The 23601-nt window shown below is 36.0% G+C and overlaps 1 protein-coding gene across 2 annotated transcripts; it reads right to left on the minus strand.

The window, feature by feature from the left end:
- Positions 1 to 925: 925 nt before the first annotated feature.
- On the minus strand, positions 926 to 19298 carry LOC137393082 (coiled-coil domain-containing protein 77-like). Of its 2 annotated transcripts, none has more exons than XM_068079490.1 (9): positions 19135 to 19298; positions 18860 to 18981; positions 18246 to 18383; positions 17352 to 17460; positions 16413 to 16674; positions 13492 to 13726; positions 11184 to 11309; positions 10721 to 10873; positions 926 to 1722 (listed from the first exon to the last, which is right to left on the minus strand). In XM_068079490.1, exons 1-9 carry the CDS (start codon positions 19286 to 19288, stop codon positions 1552 to 1554), a joined length of 1470 nt encoding a protein of 489 aa, XP_067935591.1. In that variant the 5' UTR covers positions 19289 to 19298; the 3' UTR covers positions 926 to 1551. The 2 variants fall into 2 exon arrangements, with proteins under 2 accessions (XP_067935591.1, XP_067935598.1); XM_068079497.1 differs by having other exon boundaries at positions 19131 to 19298.
- Between the last annotated feature and the right edge of the window lie 4303 nt (positions 19299 to 23601).

Here is a 23601-nt window from a genome sequence, read left to right on the forward strand (position 1 = left end):
CTATAATAAGAGCTGTGAAGCCAATTCATGTGGCGTCACACAACGCCATTATGCGAATTATAACAGATGTAATGAATATGGCCACAATTATTCCATTGTATAACAATGTAACTGCTTGGCCTAGTGGTTCAGCACACGTGTCTTTAGACCTAGACGCTCGGAGTTGAAATCTAGTGTGAAGTGTATTTTTCATTTCTAAAACACGCTATAACTGGACACCCGAACGACAGACACAGGACAAACACCAAGGTTTATATATATATAAACTAGTAAGCCGGCAGTTCCATGGGCAGTGAAAAATTATTACGCGTAATAACAAAATATGAGACTATTGCATGCGACGCATTACGTGCTCAAGTTCTTGCTGTGTGATTAGATTGATGTACATTCTTAGCAAAGTGGTCGAGAGGTGTGATGGTAGTGAGCTGGGCAGAAACTATGAATATTGCAGTTTGATTCTTGTGGGAGACAATTTTTTCTAACGCTCTTAGCGTGACTTAGGACAGACGGACGCAGCTCTTATTATGGTAAAGATTAGACCAAAAACTTCAGGTACTCGGAAGTCTGAGAATATGCTTAGTGGTTTTTTACATTAGCAGTTCTGTACACTGGTTCAGCACCTACTTAAAGTACAACTATTGCCACCAGGAAAAAGCAATGGCGTCTGAATAGATGAAACCCAAACCTCGGCCACGCAGGATCATGTTTAGTCGTTGTCTTATACTGAGAATAAAACCATCGCATTAAATCCCTACACTGAGTGATAAACCTTATCAGTATACTCTTCATGATGCTTAATATGAAATTATGTCTAGCCTGACACCTGCACTGCCTGTCTATTGGTCAACGTATTTAGACAAACACTTGGAGCAAGCAGATTTAGCCAAAGATTGTATGCAATACAAAAATATTTTGAAAACGCACAAATATGTTGAACCCATTCATATTGCCACAGAAACGTTAACTGAAAATGCCAGTGTTTACATCAGGGGAGCTAATTCCTATGTAGCAAAACCTTAATTCTTGATTGTCAGCTCGTTCTTTCATCCAGGTATTGTCTGATATAATAACCTGCCATTCTGTCTAGGTATATGCATGTATGTATATGTCAACCTGAGATGTATATGTCACATACACTGATTAGTTGCATACGCTTAATAGGTATGACTACCTCTTACAGACGGTACACTAGCACACTTACAACATTCGAGGTGAGATAGGGTTATAACTCAGACCTCATAGACATATAGAGTAATTATAATTGCTTTCTCAACATAATCATGACACTCGAGAGACTGATGTATATACACTGCTAGGAAAACATCATTATTTTAACTCGGGGTACAACGTTAAAAAAATACAAGAGCACCTACTCTGAAAATCTGAGACATATCACAGAACAAACAAAAAAGAGTTAAACCACACATATCCTGTCTCACACTCCCACTGTATCACACACATATCGGTTGCAGTACGAAGCTAGTTGTCCAAAGATACTCTACTAGTCACGGGCCACCCGCTAGAAATATAACTACATGTATACACTCCTCATCAGTGAGCAACCAGCTGTTCAAGATTATGGAGTTTAATCTTCATGTCTTTGAGTCCATGACTGAGCTGTGTCGAACGCTTTGCCGTTGTTTTAATGTTCTTTAGTACTTCGAGGTCAAGGTCCGTAGGGCGATCATCATCTAGGAGTGAGTCAGCCTGAGCAAGCTTTACCTGCGAACCATAGCATATAATATGTGCATTATACAGTGTGGCATATATGTACATGATACAGTGTGGCATACATGTACATTATACAGTGTGGCATATAATATGTACATGATACAGTGTGGCATACATGTACATGATACAGTGTGGCATACATGTACATTATACAGTGTGGCATATATGTGTAATATACAGTGTAGCATATAATATGTACATTATACAGTGTGGCATATAATATGTACATGATACAGTGTGGCATACATGTACATTATACAGTGTGGCATATATGTGTAATATACAGTGTAGCATATAATATGTACATTATACAGTGTGGCATACATGTATGTGTATATTATACAGTGTAGCATACATGAGTATGTACATTATACAGTGTGGCGTATATGTAAATTATACAGTGTAGCATATATGTACATTATGCAGTGTAGCATGTGGTATACTGTATAATGTACATGTATATGTACATTTTACAGTGTAGAATACATGTATATGTACAACACACATGTATGCTTGTTAACAAACTTGTTAGGTTTAACTCTCAACTGATCATTGATCAAACAGCTACAGTAAGTGCATATACTAACTCCGGTATACATACTGACTTAAGTGTACAAGCATACTTAAGTGTACGATGGACCCTCGCAATACGATTTTAATTCGTTCCAGTGTTGGCATCGTAAGGCGAAAACTTTGTATAGAAACCATAGTAAATGTCTAATGCAAACAGCCCCTGGTAAAAATAATCACAATTTTATACACGTACTGTACGCATTAAAAATTAACAAAATAGTATGTTAACTTTAGTAACTATAATTACCTACACTAACTTTAGTATATTTAGTGATTATGACCTACTATAACATGTAATGTTGCAATGTAATATGTGCAGTACATACAGTAGGGATTCTTATTTTCAAAGCAGACATATAAAATTAACATTGAATTTAACTTGAATGATTTTAGCTTACCAAACACATACTTAAAGCTATGTTTTAGTATGTATTTTCAACTCTTTTACTGAACTTCAACTTTTTTATCGCTAAAAATTTTATCAACTATCTGTTCCGGTTTCGTTTTGACAATAACTAATAACGCCAAACTGAGAGAGATCGAGCATCATATCTCATTCATTTGTTGTTAAGGAGATTTCGACAAATAGCATATTGATATATTTATTATTCGGATGTCAAAAAATAACTCGTATGGAGAGGGCAAAAAATCAGCGTGTTTTACTTCGCAGGGCGAAAAAATCAAATAACAGAGTAATGGTAACCTGAACGCACACTGTACATACAGATTTAAGTATACATACTGACTTGAGTACACATACTGACTTGAGTAAACATACTGACTTGAGTAAACATACTGACTTGAGTATGCATTCTTAAGTATACATACTGACTTAAGTACACATACTGACTTAAGTATACATACTGACAAAGTATACATACTGACTTAAGTATACATGCTGACTTGAGTACACATACAGACTTAAGTACACATACTGATTTAAGTATACATACTGACTTAAGTATACATACTGACTAAGTATACATACAGACTTGAGTACACATACTGACTTGAGTACACATACTGACTTAAGTATACATACTGACAAAGTATACATACTGACAAAGTATACATACTGACTTAAGTATACATGCTGACTTGAGTACACATACAGACTTGAGTACACATACAGTCTTAAGTACACATACTGACTTAAGTACACATACTGACTTAAGTTCACACACTGACCTAAGTATACATACTGACTTAAGTACACATACTGACTTGAGTAAACATACTGACTTGAGTATACATACTGACAAAGTATACATACTGACTTAAGTACACATGCTGACTTGAGTACACATACAGACTTAAGTACACATACTGACTTAAGTACACATATTGACTTAAGTTCACACACTGACTTAAGTATACATACTGACTTAAGTATACATACTGACTTGAGTACACATACTGACTTAACCCTTTCGCGGGCAAAGCGACATTTTTGTCGCTTCGCGATACTCCTTCAAATGGGCAGAGCGACAATTTTGTTGCCAGAGAAATATATTTCTTTTAAAGCGGCTTTTTGTTTGCTAGATGCCGTTTTTTGTTTACTTTTTTGATCGATAGCAAGCTACGATATATTGGTTTCGGTTAGCCTCTAAAAAAATTTTTCTATCTGCACAAAACGATTGTTTTTAGCAGTAATAAATTAATAAAAATTGCGAAAAAAAATTAGAAGACTGTTCTAAATAATTTTTAATTATTTTTTTCTTTTTGGTTCTGTTTTAGCCGTTATTTACTGAAAGCTTCAAGAGTTTTAATTTAGTTTATCGTCATGACGACTTCTAAGAGAACTCTCCGTGATTATTCTAATACAGCAAGTACTAGTACCGGAGTTACTAAGAGAATCGCAGCTGACTGTGACTTTTTAGATTTAGTAGCCAGAGATGACAATGAATCAGGTTCAAATTGTGATTGTAATTATTTTACATCTGGAAGTGATATTGATGAAAAAGCTGGTAGCTGTAATGATGATGAGGTTGGTGGGGTGATGTTAGTGCCTGGAAAAATATTACCAATATAAAAAGAGATAAGTCTCCTACCATTCATCAGTTTGTAGTAGTGACAGGTCCAGTATTTACTCCAGTAGATGTTGTGTGATTGGTACAAAAAGACAAGAATAAGCACCAGGTGCAAAGACTGTGATGTAGGCCTTTGTAAAGGAGAATGCTTCTGGATATATTGTACAGAAACTGTGCTTATTAAAGTGTACACTTTTATCATGAAAAGATATACAATATATATATTTATCTTGGTAGATCTACATATATAAATATTTTTATGATATACATTTTTATTCATTTACAATATATAGATATATATATACATCTGGACATATACATGTATGCATATGCATGTTTATACATAGATATATGCACACAATAACATACAAAAGAGTGAATAAACCTTTTAAAAGAAATTGATTTTCCGGAAAATTAATTTGCCCACGGGGGCCTGATATAGTCCTGAAAATTCGCCCGCGAAAGGGTTAAGTACACATACTGACTAAGTATACTTACTGACTTAAGTATACATACTGACTTGAGTACACACACAGACTTAAGTATACATACTGACTTGAGTACACACACAGACTTAAGTATACATACTGACTTGAGTACACATACATACTTAAGTACACATACTGACTTAAGCACACATACAGACTTGAGTATACATACTGACTTGAGTACACATACAGACTTAAATACACATACTGACTTAAGTATACATACTGACTAAGTATACATACTGACTTGAGTACACATTCTGACTTAATTACACATACTGACTAAGTATACATACCGACTTAAGTATACATACCGACTTAAGTATACTTAAGTCGGTGTGTATACTTACTTGATTTGAAGAAACTTGTAAACATTAACTACTTTGGCCTTACTCATCTGGTAGATAACGTTGTTGAGCAATCTAAATACGGAAATCCATGCTGAAATGCAGCATCCTTATGGACTGGAACATCTAAACTGGCTCACATTGCCTTTTCTATTTTTATTGACTACTAGCCGGATGCCCAGTGTTGCACGGGTATAAAAAACAGCTTATAAACAGTGGCAGGTAATGTAGTTGTCTGCCACTTGCCATTAGCCTGGCACATTGCCAATGACCAATTTAAGTAAGCTACTATTCGAATTGCTAAACTTACTAATAAGAGCCGTGAGAGCAAGCTTAAGTGATGTTGCGTAACACAGAGTGCTATACGTAGTTTAACTGAGATGACACATATCGCCTAATGAATACAATGGATCGCACGTAGCTTAATAGATTAGATTACAGGCTACATAGATATCGGAACAGGAGGTTCCGAGATCAAATCTAGCATGAAGCAGATCTTTTATTCCTAAATTTTAATAGTTAGAGCTGGACAGACCTAACGACGGCAGGTCTTGAGATTTATATCAGTTGAACTATGACATTTGACTATAGAACTTCCAATAAAAAATGACCAGTCGTCAACCAGGAAACTAGACTATGGATGCTTTCAGATAGTCAGTAGTACACAGTACGCATAGTAGTACACATTAGACATTCAAAATTGCAATCATTTACCCTCGTAACTTTAGAATTACCATAGCTTATTTTAAATGGTACAGGATAGCCTACATTTGTAGGGTCCATTGACAGTAGACAAAGCATGATAGCGATGCATCAGTAATGGCCATGACCCGATATCTTTATAAACATTAAAGTTTGACTTGCAACAAAATTCACATTATAGTTATTTGATATCACAAGATTCACCATGTCTTACTCTGCTGTGTTGTAGGTGCAAAATATGTGGATATGTGATTACAAGCTCTTGAAAACTCAAAAACAAACAGTTAATTGCAGCCATAGAACCGCCATAGATTAGAATCTCTTTCCAAAACGGCTCAAATGGGACGTAGTTGTTCAATATGGCTTCTGTTTACACTTTCATGCAACCTCATTCGTCGAAAAATTTTCACAAATATATTCATGCATTCAATACAACCATGTCTATTGTTCTTACGCGTCTATTTTATCATCATTGTAATGCCTTCACTTTCAGGACTGATATCTCAAAACCTACAGTAAAAATTTGTTTGATTTTTTAACCTTGGCTCGAAGGAGTACATATCATTGTCTGATAAACATGACGAGCCTGTTGGTCACCTGTGATAACCGAAAAATGCTGCAAAAATTATTCGCAAAGTATAGGTCACATGATCAGATTACGACTAGACGATTAGATCAAGCCGAAACAAAACTGTAAACTAGCAATCATCTACATTTGGTAAAGGCTCTTCGGTAAAACCTGATGTTTTTTGTCATAAACTAGTGCTATGAGAAGTTTAATATTGAGCCTTTTATTGGTCTTTCAATTTATGTGAGAACATCACGTGACAAAACAATAACCAAATTTAATGACAACGTCAGAGAAATCAACTGATTCCTATCTACGGCGGTTTCGTGATGGCTGCGATCAAGTGTTGGTTTTTGAGCTTTTAAGAGCTTGTAATCACATTTCCACATATTTTGCACCTACAACACAGCATAGTAAAACATGGTGAATCTTTCGATACCAAATAACTGTAATGTAAATTTTGTTGCAAGTCAACCTTTAAAGTTTGTGTTAACAGAATGCTCGTCTTGCAAGAACATCTTTAGTGTATGCTAAAAGTTTTAATTGGTTTACACGCCATCCATACGCCATCCATACAATCGATAGAGTAATCTATAGAGTAATCTATAGAGTAATCGATAGAGTAATCTATAGAGTAATCACCGTATCAGTCCCATATCACTGAAAGTAATATGTGACGGATAATTCCAAGATTATGGATACACTCAGAACTAAACGAATGCTTATCACATGCTGGATTTCACAATGGATATTTGTTTGATATTTGCTAGCATGCCAAGTCTAGGGTGGGCGAAGGGATCCAAAATCACCATATACAATATATATATATATATATATATAAATCACACATAACAATTGCGCTGCTTCCAATATATTCATGACTCTGTTGTTTGCAAGTTTCTATATACAGCGCACCCTCGAGATACGATGTTAATTCGTTCCAGGGTTGGCATCGTATGGTGAAAAAATCGTATGTAGGGGTATAGAGACCATTGTAATTATACAATGCAAACACCCCCTGGTAAAAATCGTCAATTTTTTTTATAAAAATGTGTACATATTGACAATTAGCAACAAAATAGTATGTTAACTTTAGTAATTATAGTTACCTACAGTAACTGTATTGTATTTAGTGTATTTTAATGGTTATGATCTGCAATAAAACGCAAAATTATAATGTGTGTACCAAATGCAGTACGTACGGTAAGGAGTTCTTGCCTTCAAAAGGTACGCATAACAAACTTTGAATTCACTTCAAGTAAGTTTAGCTTGCTAAAACTACACTTAAAACTAAGTTTTAGTATGTAGTTTGAACTATTTTACTGAATTTCAACTTTTTATCACGAAATTTTATCCTTCAGCAGTTCTTATCTTCACATTCATTATAAACTTTAGCCTATCTGTTTGAAACCTTTTTCAACCTAAATCAATAAGGCTGAGCGATGCAGTTATAGAAAGCGGCCTCTCGCACACTTGACCATTTAATGGCTACCGAAAAGAAAAATAAAATTTTATTTTTTATACAGGACGTACGTACCTTTGGAGTAACATGGCTTTAGTTGGTACATGTAGCGAGTAAAGCAGAGATGAGGCAAAAACGTATCAATGCTAATTATGGTGCTGTACACTTGAAAATAAATTTAAAACTTAATGAATTGGAATTTTTAGCAGGCTAAAAGAAGTTGTCCATTCTTGTCCAATTTTTCTCCTTTTTATACGAAAAAATTGATGGTGCAATGCAGAAAATTGCTAGCTAGCGCTTGTAAAAGGACCCAGAGAATGTGGTACAGTAGTTTGTCTTGTATGAAATGTGCACAAGAATCAATGTAACCATACATACAAAGTTTGTACGTATTTAAACCTAGGGGGGACAGGGCTTTAGCAAGTTTCAGAAAGTAATGTGGATGCATCAACTATCCTGAGTAGCTAGTTGTATGAGTTACATACATACATACGATGAATTGTATTCACGCAGAAGATAACAAGCCCATATGCAAAGACATGGTTAAACAAGAAAATAAAACATAAAATCAAAAGGAAACAAATAAAATGACTAAAATATGAAAAACATGCCACACAAGAGATAAATAATATATACAGTCAAACATGAATAACTCGAACTTCACGAGACCGAGCAAAAGTGTTCGAATTATCAGAGCGTTCAAGTTATCAGAGCACTGTCACAAGTCCATGTATTTACTTATTTATTAGTAGATACATGTACATATACAAACTATAATATAAATCAAAAGCACAAATGGCTTGTTTCAAATTAAATGCTTCTAATGTAAAGTTTAAAAAGTTTTTATCAAAAAGTATAGAGATTTTTCTATCACTTGAGATTGGTTTGTTGTTTGAGGTGATGTTATTGACAGGACGTTTTTAGATTGACATTGGCAAAACTTGATCGTTGTTGAAATGCTAAAAAAAGACATCTTTTTCTTTTGAGCGTTTTACCCACGATCAATTTTGCCGATTTTTCTTGAAGTTTATGCAGATTACCTTACTTTACCTGGGATTTGTTAAGAGCAACACACCGAGGCAGTTCAATTAAAAGTTTTACGAGGTTTTACGGTACATTGTATATCACTCATGCTTTTTGAATGGATACTTATTGAATGTACACACGTATTCTGTGTTTAGATCAAACGATGAATAGTTTTTTTTAGCTAAGACAACGTATACGTTTAATTACAACAATTTTTAAGATGTTTTAAACATTCAACATTTCGACGTTGATTCAACACGGATTCAACGTCGGAAAACTATTCATCACGGGCTAGCTGGGTCACGCACTCAAGGATTTTCACCACGCACATACAAAACAAAAACAACATGCTGTTTTTGTTTTGTATGTGCGTGGCGAAAATCTTTGCGCGCGTGACCCGGCTAGCTCGTGCTATTCATCGTATAGCAGTATAAATCAAATTTCACCAAACCTTTAGAAAAGTCGTTGACAAAAATATTTTACCGATGGTGGTAATAACGACGCTTATGAATTACGAAAAGATGAGGTTTACCTCTATGGCTTTGAATAAAGTGATTTTCTAAAGCGATAACAACTGTTTCGGTAGCCGTTGGGCAAAAAAACAGTTCGAATTAACAGTGTTGAGTTCGAGTTATCTGTAGCAATTTATCATTACGTGGGAACGGACCAAAGAAACCGTTCGAATTAACCATGTGTTCGAGCTATCCGTGGGCGAGTTATCCATGTTTGACTGTATTATACATGCATTGTTTTGATGTACCAGTCCACATCAGTAAATTAAACACTTGAAATATTTCTGCGAATGTGGGGTTTTCTGTATCTTCTACATCCTCGCCTTTACTAAATGGTTGCTCCTTTCGAATGCTGATCGCGTGCATGACCTAGCTTATTCAAATCTTCAGTCGGAAGCTCTTTCTTGTGCTTGCTTTAATGGAGTTCTTGTTTTAATAATAATTGCAAATGCTGATTGGTTGCGATCATATTCCTTGACAGTGTTGATAATACGGGTCTCTTCTTCTTATTTACGACATCCAACTTTGTTGACATAGAAATCATTTTTCCTTCGTTTTGTAAAGTTTGTATCGGTCTCAGATTCCATAGATAACGAATTAAATGTAGATACTGGTAGTTATATATGTATGCTGACTTAAAAGTTTATAGTAAAAGCTATAATAACGCTACAAATGAATATTTGCTCTCGCTTTTGCAATTTAACCGAAATTTTCCACGCGGATATGAGAGAAGTCGATCATCGTGTCTCTTCTAAACGTTCTAAGAATGTTTTCAGCAAACTATATTTTGGTGTCTTTTTTATTTCGACGTGTGTTATGAGCACACCGACGGCCAAATTTTAACTCGGGCGAAAGTTTTCTCAAATTCGTATGGTGAAATAAAATTCGTATAGCGAGGTGAAGATATCACAATGTTTGACTTCGTAAGGTGAAAAAATTGTATATCAGGGTAATCGTATCTCGAGGGTGCACTGTATAGCTCCAACTAGCTCTTTGAACCTCGGAGTAGTCTGGAGACCTCAGACTCTTTCTAGATAACTCTAGAGCAAAATGCATAAGCGTGCTCGATATTTCAGTTCAGCTGATATTACAAATGGTGCCACACGTCTGCACTCTCTGCTAATCTGTATTTGGTAAACTTGAGTTATTGTTAGTATTCACGTGTTCTGTGTATGTACTTTTTGCATCCAAACACAAAATACATCAACTTCATATCCTGTAGTGAAATTCAGCAGCTTGAGACAAACATGGCTGACCTTACTCTACGCTCTCCGCACTGACCTTAAACATTTGCTGCTGCATCTCCTTCACCCTCTTCCTCAAAGCTTTCACATCACTTTTATATCCAGATATTTCAAGATTCCTCCTTTTTTCCAGCTCTTCAAACCTCGTCTTCATCAGCTGATACCTTTTACCAACTTTACTAACTTTATCCTGCAACACGGATACTAAATGCTTTAAACGTGACACAGCATGCTTCCACATATGCGTCGAGATGAAAGAGCAGGAACAGAGACTTTGTACCCGCAGAACTACATGATAACGTGTATGTTATGCATTACTGTAAATCTTATGCAGTTTTTCAACCCTCATTCTAAATAAGAGTAAGTGTGACTAGACTAACAACTGCTGGTAACCTAAGCTATGTGTGTGTATGTAAAAACAGCGAGTAATATTATACCTAGTAAGACATTTTGAAATATGTTTTGTAACACATAAGTGTGCCACAAGTAATTTCATTTACCTGAAAATCGTCATTCCGTAAATCATCCTGTTCTCTTAATCTCGCCAATTCATCCTCCAACGTCACCAGTTGCTCTCTGTACATCTCTCGTAGATTATGAGCTGTGACCACCTCATCCCTTAATTTCTGATTGAAGAATTCAATTTTTTTTTTACAACAATACAGAAATTTTAGCACTAAAAACGGGTCAGCCACAGTTTCTAAATTACAAGCCAATTTGTGAAAAGATAAAAATATTCCTTTCAAATGTATTACAATATTTAGCTGCTTCACTCAAAAAGAAAGTTTAAAACATGCTCCCTTGTTCATCTTTTCAATGGTAAGGGAATGCTGCAGTTGGATAATGCAACCAAAACAATTTTTGTGAATTACCTACACTCTACCTATGTAGCCTTTAGACATGTTAGCATCATACAAATGTTCACTTAAGAGCCAATATATGAAAACACTGATACATGTAATATACATGAGAGTCAAGAAATCAATGGCTTGAACAAGAACAGTTTAAATGCAACCTGAAGAATTGTTTCTCCTTTGTTTAATAATTGGCAAGTCTAAAGCATATGTATGCGAGCTATGATAGCCACTACTGAGGCTTACCAATAAGACAACACATATTGGCAGCATGATGTTAAGATTCTGTTTTAACAACCACACAAAAACAGAGAAGCACAGTAGACACTCCTTTAACGTACACCTGTAACGTAAATTCCATATAACGTAAAGAATTTATGTACAGTTCTTGCTTTGTATTTTGCGAAATTCCATATAATGTAAAGTGTCAAGCCATTACAAGTTCTCAAATTCGATTTGAATAACAAGAGTCCCGTAGTTAGCCTTGAAATATCATTCTCTCGTGCCTCATTTGCAAGATAAAACTATTGTCTCTATTATACATACTAGTACCGCCGCAGTCTAGTGTGTCATGATAGATCTCTATTATATATAGTAGTACTCTGGCAGTCTAGTGTGTCATGAGAGATCACGATTATATATACTAGTACCCTGGCAGTCTAGTGTGTCATGAGAGATATCTATTATATATACTAGTACTCTGGTAGTCTAGTGTGTCATGAGAGATATCTATTATATATACTAGCACTCTGGTAGTCTAGTGTGTCATGAGATCTCTATTATATATACTAGTACTTTGGTAGTCTAGTGTGCCATGAGAGATCTCTATTATATATATATTAGTACCCTGGCAGTCTAGTGTGTCATGAGAGATCTCTATTATATATAGTAGTACCCTGGTAGTCTAGTGTGCCATGAGAGATCTCTATTATATATACTAGTACTCTGGCAATCTAGTGTGTCATGAGAGATCTCTATTATATATACTAGTACTCTGGTAGTCTAGTGTGTCATGAGAGATCTCTATTATATATACTAGTACTTTGGTAGTCTAGTGTTCCATGAGAGATCTCTATTATATATATTAGTACCCTGGCAGTCTAGTGTGTCATGAGAGATCTCTGTTATATATACTAGTACTCTGGTAGTCTAGTGTGTCATGAGAGATCTCTATTATATATACTAGTACCCTGGCAGTCTAGTGTGCCATGAGAGATCTCTATTATATATACTAGTACTCGGGCAGTCTAGTGTGTCATGAGAGATCTCTATTATATATACTAGTACCCTGGCAGTCTAGTGTGCCATGAGAGATCATCAGGTGTCACGATAAAGCACGAATAATAAATAGCTGCATAACAATTCAGAAATACTAAAAGGTGGTTGATTGGTGCAGGTGTTAAAGTGACAGTCAACCAAGCTGAGTGTCACGAATTGGGAGTCTCGTTGAAATTAAGCTTTTATACCAACCTCTAACCCGGTGATGGATAGATGCCTGACACAGCTCTTATTATAGTGAATTTTATTTCATTTTAGACATATGCAATATTTATTATTTTTCCTTTGCAGCATAGACATCGCTTGTCTAAAAAAGTGAAAGAAATCGAGTTAAATTGATATTGCAGATTGCGCTCCCCTTAACTTATTGTAAAATTACCATTATCATGGACCCAACACCGAGTGAAAGTGAATTAAAAAGGAATGTTGAATTTAAAATGTTAATTCTAACATGTTTCCTTTCTGAAAGGATAAAGGGGTGAGTTTGGGAAAATCTTAGAATGGAGTCGATTCACATGTATTTTACTATTCTAAGAAGAGAAATCCCTATGACGTAAATGTTCCCGGAATGGATTATTTACGTTGTAGGAGCGTCTACTGTACTAGTGCAAAGTTCCCTTCACCTCTAGTTCAACCTGCTACCTGCGAGTGTTGTCTCCACCTTTATCTTACTCACCTCTAGTTCATGTTGCTGCCTACGAGTGTTGTCTCCAGCCTTGTCTGACACATTCAACACAACCTTCTTACTGCCTGTTGGCTGGTCGATGTTTAGTTGCTCCTTCACAGAATCAAGTTCTCTGAGGAGTTTGTCCTTCTGCACCATCCAGTGCCGCTCCTGACCCTTTGCCTCCTGCTGCAGTGTCAGCAGGTCCTGAGTGCTCAGATAGAGCAGCTCTTGGGTCTTATGCAGTCTGAGTAAAATTACATAATCACATGCAGGTACATTGTGTAGGTAACGAGTCTCTCGCTCATGACTAATAATCGAGTAAAGGCATGGCCTCTATGTAAAGGAATGTATAGCCACAGAGAATGTAGTATAGCTAGAAGCTGCCTTATTACAGCATACATGTATGTATTGCTAAAAGAACTGTTATAGTGAGAGAATCTTAGTTCAATAGTGGACCTTCAATCCCAATGACTAACTAACCCTGAGGAGGCTCTTACTCAAAGGTTGACTTGCAACAAAATTCACATTACAGTTATTTAGTATCAAAAGATTCACCATGTCTTACTCTGCTGTGATGCAGATGCAAAATATGTGGAAATGTGATTACAAGCTCTTAAAAACGAACAGTTAATCGCAGCCATCACGAAAACGCTGTGGATTGGAACCCTTTTCCAAAACGGCTCAAATGGGACGTAGTTGAATACGATGGCTTCTGTTTACACTTTCGTGCAACCTCAATCATAGAAATATTTTCACAAATAAACTTCCCGCATTCAATAAAACCATGTCTATTGTACTTACGCCTCTATTTCAACATAATTGTAATGCTGCCACTTTGAGCGCTGATATCTCAAAACCTACCGTGAAAATTCGTTTAATTTTTTAACCTTAGCTCAAAGGAGTGCATAAATGTTAGAGTTGCCCCGATTTTGGTATCGGAATCGGTATCGGTGCCGATATGAGTGTCAAGTATCTGAATCGGTATCGGCCGATCTTTTCTTAAAAAATCTGAACCTGCCGATACTTTTTACAGATCAACCATTTAGCAGAAAACTGTATTTTAACCTGCTATACTAATAAAAATTCATCAGCTGTAAGCTTCTTACTTTTACTTAATGAACTTCAGGCCTGCCACACAATTTATTTCATGTCTATAGCCTGATCAACACAGCGAAGGAAACTTTTTAGCCAGAACGTAAACAAAAAGTGTGGTATTTCCCAATTACAGCGATAGGTTTTATTGCAAGCAATCACGAACAAGATAACAAAAATGGGAAACAAAAACACAGTGTAATATTTCTATTTACTAGCATTACGAAAGTAATTTAAACAGTCGACGCATAAAGTTATCTATCACTCTCTTGATCCTGACGATACAATGCATCGTTTGTATTGTACAAAAAACGGTAACCCCAGTGGCGTATCGGTATGTAGCCTGTCCTCCAACATCTGTTGCAAGGGAATCCCCCTTCAGGACGCTTGGCTACATTGATAATGATGGAAGAAAAGAGACGTCTTACTGAGATAATTGAATCACTAACGGTTTTTAAAGGAAACATTGATTTGCTATAAACTTGTACAGGCACAGCAGTTCATCTAACAATAGAAGAGGGACTTCGTTATCACAGATAGAACTGTACCACTAACAGTAATTACCTTTATTTACAAATTACAAGAAACATGGACTGTTTTGTTACTACATGCACGGTATGTCAGTATGTGAATATGTATATATTTTTTTCCATAAATGCAAACAAATAAATACAATAATATTCATGTTTTCTTTGCATTATGTTTGTATTTGCATAATAAAATGAGCTACTATCTATGCAACACAAAAGATCTGAATCGGTATCTGAATCAGATTATTTTTCAATTAGGATCGGTATATCGGATCGGTATCTGAATCGGCTGGTGAATTTAGAATCGGGGCATCTCTAATAAATGTGCATAAAAAGTGAGTGGATAAACATGACGAGCCTGTCGGTCACCTGTGATAGACGAAAAATGCAGCAGAAATTGTTCGCGCTAAATGGCAGGAAGTATGGCTCACATGATCAAATTACGACTAGATGATTAGACCAAACTGAAACGAAACTGTAAAGTAGCGAGCATCTATACTTGATACAGGCTTTCCGGTAGAACCTGAAGTATCTGCCATAAACTAGTGCTACGAGACGTTTTATATTGAGCCTTTTATTGGCCTTCAATTTCACATAATAGCATCATGTGTCAAAACAATAACCACAATGTTTGAGTGCGTCATCAAAATAAAGAGATTCCAAACTACGACGTTTTCGTGATGGCTGCGATTAACTGTTCGTTTTTGAGCTTTCAAGAGCTTGTAATCACATTTCCACATATTTTGCACCTACAACACATCAGATTAAGACATGGTGAACCTTTTGATACCGCATAACTGTAATGTGAATTTTGTTGCAAGTAAACCTTTAAAGTTCAATGTGCATTCAAGTAAGTGGTGGTAGAAAAACATCCAGGTTATCTCATCGTCATTGTTCACCTTCACAGTGCGCATTGCCATTATTGCCATTATAAAACCTTCAGTACACAGGTGCAGTGTGGGTAAAAGCACTCTACTAGTGCAAGTAAACTGCATGATAAATAAAGCCTAATTGTCTGGGCAGTTACCAAGCAGTAAAAGCACTGATGAGGTCACTTACTGAATGAAGTTTAAACTCACTATTTTCGAGTTGACAATTCCTTTAACTTTCACAAACAAACAGACAACTAACATTTAAACAATGTCTCGAGCTGATGGCCTACAGGGCGTAACAGAAACTCTTCCAAAGCAAACCTATTCGAAATTCATAAATCTTGAGTGATGATGGCTGGAAACTGCTCCAGAACTCATCACTGAGTCATGAGTCACAGGTACAAATATTAATTAAACAAAATAGAAGTCTACTAACTTTTCTGTGGCAGTTTTGACCTTGTCAAAGTCACGCTGACACACGTAACTGTACTCATCAGCCAGCCGCTGCCTCTCCTGAATTCTGGACTCGATTTGCTCTTTGTACTCCCTGGCCTGCATCTCAAGACGCCTTTGCAATTCTTCAATCTTCTGCGAAAGACCTACCCTCGCAAGCCTATCAGCCTCACCAGGAGCCTGAGAGTTCAAGACTAACCTGTAGCCATCTGCCTTCGCTGATCTGCTTAGTGTCGCCTTGTCACCTACAGAATTCAAACCTAACTGTGAAGACACTGCGAATAGATGAGTGTTGGAGCTATTGATATTTCATAACTACACATACTGAGCAGTACAGGCTGAATATTAAAGCTAACCAAACGCTGTTTGAGCTATGCTGATGTGAACCAATCCGTTAACACCCTGTTATGTAGTAAAGTATCTTACATATCTTACATCTTGCCCATTTGAAGTCATCCAGTGAGTTGGTAAAATGTACAAGCAGATTTGGCAAGAACTATGTAAACCCCAACAGTTTCCATAAGTTAGCTGGTGACGTATACATACTTTTGTATGCCATAAACATGACACACCAGAGTACAAGTATCTTAACAGCTACTCTGCCGAGGCTGTAGATGTTGTCAAGATTGTAGGGTAACACGCATGTACCTTTTATCAAACCAAAAAACGAATTCAAATAGCCTAAAATTTAGTGCTTATATGTAAGCAACTCCGCTAGGTAACACATCAGTAACAGATAGCTTTTTATCTCCGTAGTCCATAACACATCAAATGAATCAGATACAAGTAGAACAAAACGTGATAAAACATGTGATAATATGAGACAAACATTTACCCTTACGCCTGTAACCTACACTTGCACTTACCCTTACGCCTGTAACCTACACTTACCCTTACACCTGTAACCTACACTTGCACTTACCCTTACGCCTGTAACCAGGCAATAGCTCAACTGGCTCATCATCTCCGACTTTTTGATTACTTTCTTCTAAAAGCTTTTTTATGATTCTTTTACTGCCCAAATCTTGAATCTACAGTAGACAGCAAATGTGACATCAAAATAAGTTAAATCACTAAAACCAGCAACACAAACTTATTAAAAAATGGGTTCCTGTTGGCTACAGCTAGTAAATAACTAACTTACCATATATCTGTCATTCTCTGAGTCAGCTGACTACAACTGGTACATAACTAACTTACCTTGTATCTGTCATTCTCCGAGTCAGCTGACTACAACTGGTACATAACTAACTTACCATATATCTGTCATTCTCTGAATCAGCTGACTACAATTGGTACATCACTAACTTACCTTGTATCTGTCATTCTCTGAGTCAGCTGACTACAACTGGTACATAACTAACTTACCTTGTATCTGTCATTCTCTGAATCAGCTGACTACAATTGGTACATAACTAACTTACCTTGTATCTGTCATTCTCCGAGTCAGCTGACTACAACTGGTACATAACTAACTTACCATATATCTGTCATTCTCTGAGTCAGCTGACTACAACTGGTACATAACTAACTTACCTTGTATCTGTCATTCTCCGAGTCAGCTGACTACAACTGGTACATAACTAACTTATCATATATCTGTCATTCTCTGAATCAGCTGACTACAATTGGTACATCACTAACTTACCTTGTATCTGTCATTCTCTGAGTCAGCTGACTACAACTGGTACATAACTAACTTACCTTGTATCTGTCATTCTCTGAGTCAGCTGACTACAACTGGTACATAACTAACTTACCTTGTATCTGTCATTCTCTGAATCAGCTGACTACAATTGGTACATAACTAACTTACCTTATATCTGTCATTCTCTGAGTACAAGCGTAGAACTTGCTCTCGCTCTTGAAACAAAGAAATCTGCATGTCACTGAGGGCCTTCTGCAGCTCCACCATTTCCTCCTCACGCTGTCGTAGGCCCCACTCAGAGGTGTGCTACATAAAGCGAATAGCTAATTGTAACTACATACAATTGTTGTCCAAAGCCCACCATGTAACCCATTGATTGTTCCCGAGTACACCAAGCTATGACAAACTACACTCACATTAGAAAGAATGTCAAGGACTTGGTGTATTTGCTATGTAAATACTTAGCTATACATAATGTTAATCAAGTGCTAACATGCGTGATACGCCTGTAGGTGTCATATTAAACAAATATTTACCATCAATTACATAAAATTATATCGCATCATAAAAAAAATTCTAGAGAATTTTGAGAATTTCAAAAATATTGTCGTTAAAAAACACATGCAGACTTATGGTTTTATACATGTTGTATAAAGACTGAGCAATGTTTGGTTGTAATCACTCGCTAACACACACAATATGTGTGATATGTATGCAGTTGTCACTCAACAATACATAGTATTATACTACTGTAATAAACTGTATTAATAATACATTACTACCTGTTTGTCAACCAGGGTCTTATAGTCCTCCAGTCGTTCCACGAGCGTCTCATGTTCACACTCTTGCTCTGCAAACTTTTTCCGGTAAAATTCAAGAAGCTCTCTTGATGGTTTGAGGTAGGCTATGAAAAGAATAAACCAATGAAACAACACAGACACCTTGTATTAGCTGACGAGTACAAACATTAGAGTACCGCATGTATGACGCATTGAGTAAATGTATGAGTACACAACTCTACAAATCTATGAGAATAAATCAACTTATTATTACCTACCCAACCTTTCAGTAACGTCTGGTATGTCGGGAGAGTTGTTGAAGGAGCCATTGATGTCCGTGTCCCTAAGTTCAGTTAAGTTTGCTGAGCTGTCTAAAAGTGTGTCAGCAAATCTCAACGACTTCACAAAACTCGATAAAGCTGACTTGTTCATGCTTCTGGGGAAATACTGAAATGTAATTTGTAATTAGACATCACATTCAAAGATGGAGATGTGGATCATTCACATGCCGATAAGTAATCAAAGGGATGATGAAGATGAAATATGTTCAATTAGTTGACAATTTTGAGGTTTTCATGGCAAACCAATGGGAACTTAGCAGACTGATGTTGAGTACTAAATTCCTGAACTCGTTTAGTATAGAGTTCAGGAACTTTCATTTCATGCTAATCCAGTCTAATCCAATCGTGCTAATCCAATCTCTTGTAAATGTGGACAATGACAACCTTTTCGTTGTATTTGGGTGTGTAGTCTATATATTTTTATTGGTAGATAACAAACATCGTTGTAATAACAAAAGGTATCAGTATTTCATATTGAACTGTATCCATATATTCTAACTTTAATTGAATGCCACCTCTACTTTACTGCCACTTTGATATTCTTTGACCTTTATGAACTCATATTAGAAAGTGATCAGTAGAAAAGTGTCCACAAAATAGTACTAATAATGACTAGGTTACAACAATAACAATTCTTTTATTGTTATTGTTGGTATTGAAGTCCATTTTCCAACTTCAAAGCTTTTCGGTTTTTTTATTAAAATTTTGGCAGCAACACCACAGAAATAATTAGTTATTGTACCAGGCTAATAGTAATTCTTTGTTCAACACGGTCTTGATACTTCAATGTATATGAAGAATGGTTTACCTTTAAACGACTAGCTTTAGGTTAAAAGTTGAGCTTAGTGCCCATCCGGCTAAAGGTTTAGCATTTTTTGTGCAAACGCAACGCGTAAAGGTTTTGCTCTGCTAAAAAAATTGTTTGGACGCTAATATCGACTAGTTCAGCAGTGTAGAAGAAAAGTTGAGGTCGGAAGACGTTGTGGAAGGTATTAAACAGCCAGAAGATGTTCGTTCCATCGAATGCAACAATCAGAACGCAACAGGCCAAACAAATGATGCAAATATTTTTGCTTCCAATTTGTTAATTTTTGTTTCTGCATGTATTATAAGTATGGTATATAAATATGAATATAAGTAATAATTTATGTCACTTGTTTTTTAATATATACTTTAAGCATTCGATAGATTGTCATTACATAAAATATAAAGTTGCATATTTATAGCATATTACTTGATAACATCCTTGCATTCATCTTAACTCGGCTTACAGTGAATCATAATTCCTCTTCTACTGCATATAAAAAGACATTTTTTGCTGCAAACTGTAGTAAGCATATCAATAAGTGCAATGAACTTTTATGCAAAATTGTTAAATATAGTTATAAAATAAGAATACCTTCAAATTTAGAATGAAGTAAAAAATTTAAAGCACCAACAAATTAGAAAGCAGGGCACAGGACCACAGGCTATAATGTCATCGCAGATTAATTGCAAGCAATAAATATCAACTGGTAAAAATATTTCTCGGCTTCCAAAGCATATTTGTTTAGAGATCTTTGACAAGTTCGATGTAAGTTAGCAGATTTATTGCATTCAAAAGAGTCAATGTCGCTAAGCCCAAAGGAGAGTGCAAATTACTGTATAGGCGACATTCATTTCACCAGTAAAAGGGTTAAATTTTTTTACCAGAATTCTGACGAACTATTTGAAAAATACAATGCCAGCCTATATTTGAACGCCACCTTTATTTGACTTTCACCTTTATTTGACCGCCACTATAGAAAAAGAGTTGAAAAATAGAGCGCAATAGCATTTCAATAGAGGTTTTATGGTATGTGTAAGACCAACACAAATAAGTCACCTGGCCTCCTAATCAGTGTGTAGTAGAATTGATTGATAAAGGCCTGAAACAGGTTTCAGTCTACGTCAACCAAGCCGGCCCAAAAGTTTGGTGTAGTATTTCCCCTTGTATTTTTCTACAGACGCTCACGCTAATAAATTGCTTGTGATTCATGCACAATAAATTTTTATATGGAGATATATTCTGTGAATTTGTTACAGAAAACCTAATCTACACTCAATTTCGTTAGCAAACTAAAAGAATAATATGATCTGCCTATATCGCTAACTGTATGCCATTTTGTTATTCAGCATTAATACTGTTTTTATACTATTGCCATTGATGAAGATGTATTAATAACTAATATTATATTGAGGGGTTGTTACCTCCAAAAGAGTAACAGCAATGCAATTGCAACCCTTACTAGCAGGTTAAAGGCTATTAAATTAACGGTTAGAATGTATTAATAGTGTTAAATAAAAGCAACAAATCTTGAGATGGACGAGCTAACTTGGAGTGAACTTAATTGTGTATTGAAGAACTTAATGTCTTGAACTTAATTGTCTTGAAGAAGTTGTCTCATTAAGGTAGGTTGACAAGGAAGGAAGGTAGCCTAGCAGCATACTGAGATGAGCCCAAACATCTGACCTCGCTCTTCTTTAATAAGTAGAAGAAATCTCAAAAGGGAGTAAAACAGTTTTTGGAAAAAATTGCTGCAGGGCACAAGTTAGAATGTCTCTTTTTTCGAGAATACTTGAAATATATTTGGGACTGAGTATTAACATGCAGTTCAATCTTGCATTCTAAAGTTATGGAGTCAATCCCCAGGTCTCTTATAGATGGACAAAAAACTGCTGTAGTAAAGATTAGAGGGGAAAGAGACTAATGTTGATTAGCTTTTATTCTATGAATGTGTCAATTATGCCATGCCTCCCTTTGATATTTTTGTATAAAGCGCACTACCTGATTCTAAACTGGCTCAATAGCAGAGTATTTGTCAGCAGGATCCCATATGCAGTCTGCAATCAGTATATAGGTTTATACTGATGAATACTATTGGATTGGCTTACATAACAAAATACCCATCCAGAAACAGTCAATGCAACTTCCGAAAAACCTCTTATAAACTTGAACCGCATCGTGACTAGAATAAAACTTAAATTGTTACTCCAGACATTCATGAACGTGCATATAAACTAGTAGATGTAAACACCTCCATAGTACAACCCTACACAGATCTGAAGTGACGGTGAAGAAGGATGCCACAGGGTCTCCAATGCCTCATCTACACAAGCACGCATTACCACCATCCGGCGGTATGATGGCCTATAATCAGCCTGGATGGGTCTAGATGTATGACTTAAGTCACAAGAAACTCTAGTCAAGTCCCATCCTGTAACCTACAGACTACGACTGTAACTTCACAGCAGCTAACAGTTTAGGAAACAAGCAGGCTAAATATCAGTTATATAAGAGCTTCTTCTTACAATCGCTTTCCTTCATAATAATACTAGTCAGTAACTACCAACTGATGTAACACAATATCACGAGCCGCTGCTGTAGAATGTCTTAAAGACATTATATCTTTAGCGTTAGTTTACTTGTATTGGTTATGTCACAGTTGTATTACTTATTTGCTACTGCACTTCAATTGATTCTTACGTGATAAAGATCAGTATTAGCAACTTATGATACGTATCCAACATACAAATACCTTTGTGGTTAAAATAAAAAACTTGGGCTATTACAATTAGTACTTCACATCTGATGCATGATACTCTTGTGGTTAGTTATCTAGCTTAGACAATTAATACTTGCACTCTTTGGTGGCTCTAATTGAGCTGATATATTTCAACTGAGCAATCAGAGGATTGTGACAATTTCATTGAAACACAGCATAATCCATTGCGGTTGAAGTGAGTGCGACTCCCTATATTATAGTGTTTGTGAGATTGTGAGAATTCTTCAGAAAACCCATACAACATCCGCATGGGTCCATATTTAGAAAATCAGGAATCATATAGTTGTATAGAGATATCAGCGAAACCCTATTTCAGAAGAATGGAGAGCCTAAACCACAAGAAATGTGTGCGATATGTATGGAAAATCAATAAATAAAATGCATCAAATCAGCTGGCAGATCAGAAGCTTCCGAATGGAAAAAATAAATCAGAAAAGATTAATTAACAAGCAGACCTAAAAACTGACAAATAAATTAGAGATGATGATACACACACGACCAAAATAATGAACCTATTATTTCCTCTAACCAGTATATTCCCAGAATGTACTCAAAACTATTCCACTCAAATACCGACATTTTACAACATGAAGAACAGAACCTGAGCACTTCTCACATCTTCTCACAGGCTAACAAAGACATACGTGTATAACAGAGAACGACGCCAATGTCTTTGCCTCTTTCTCCCCAACAGACTTTATTTTTATTTTACTTATTGAGCTTCTTCGGTTGCTAAGGTTTTTTATTTTTTCAACTTTGAATTTTTTTCTTTAGATTATTGTAGCGGCCGCTGTTGAGTTTAGGCTATTTGCTAGCAATT

The sequence above is a fragment of the Watersipora subatra genome, chromosome 1 (assembly GCF_963576615.1).
Source record: "Watersipora subatra chromosome 1, tzWatSuba1.1, whole genome shotgun sequence".
Lineage (NCBI taxonomy): Eukaryota > Metazoa > Bryozoa > Gymnolaemata > Cheilostomatida > Watersiporidae > Watersipora > Watersipora subatra.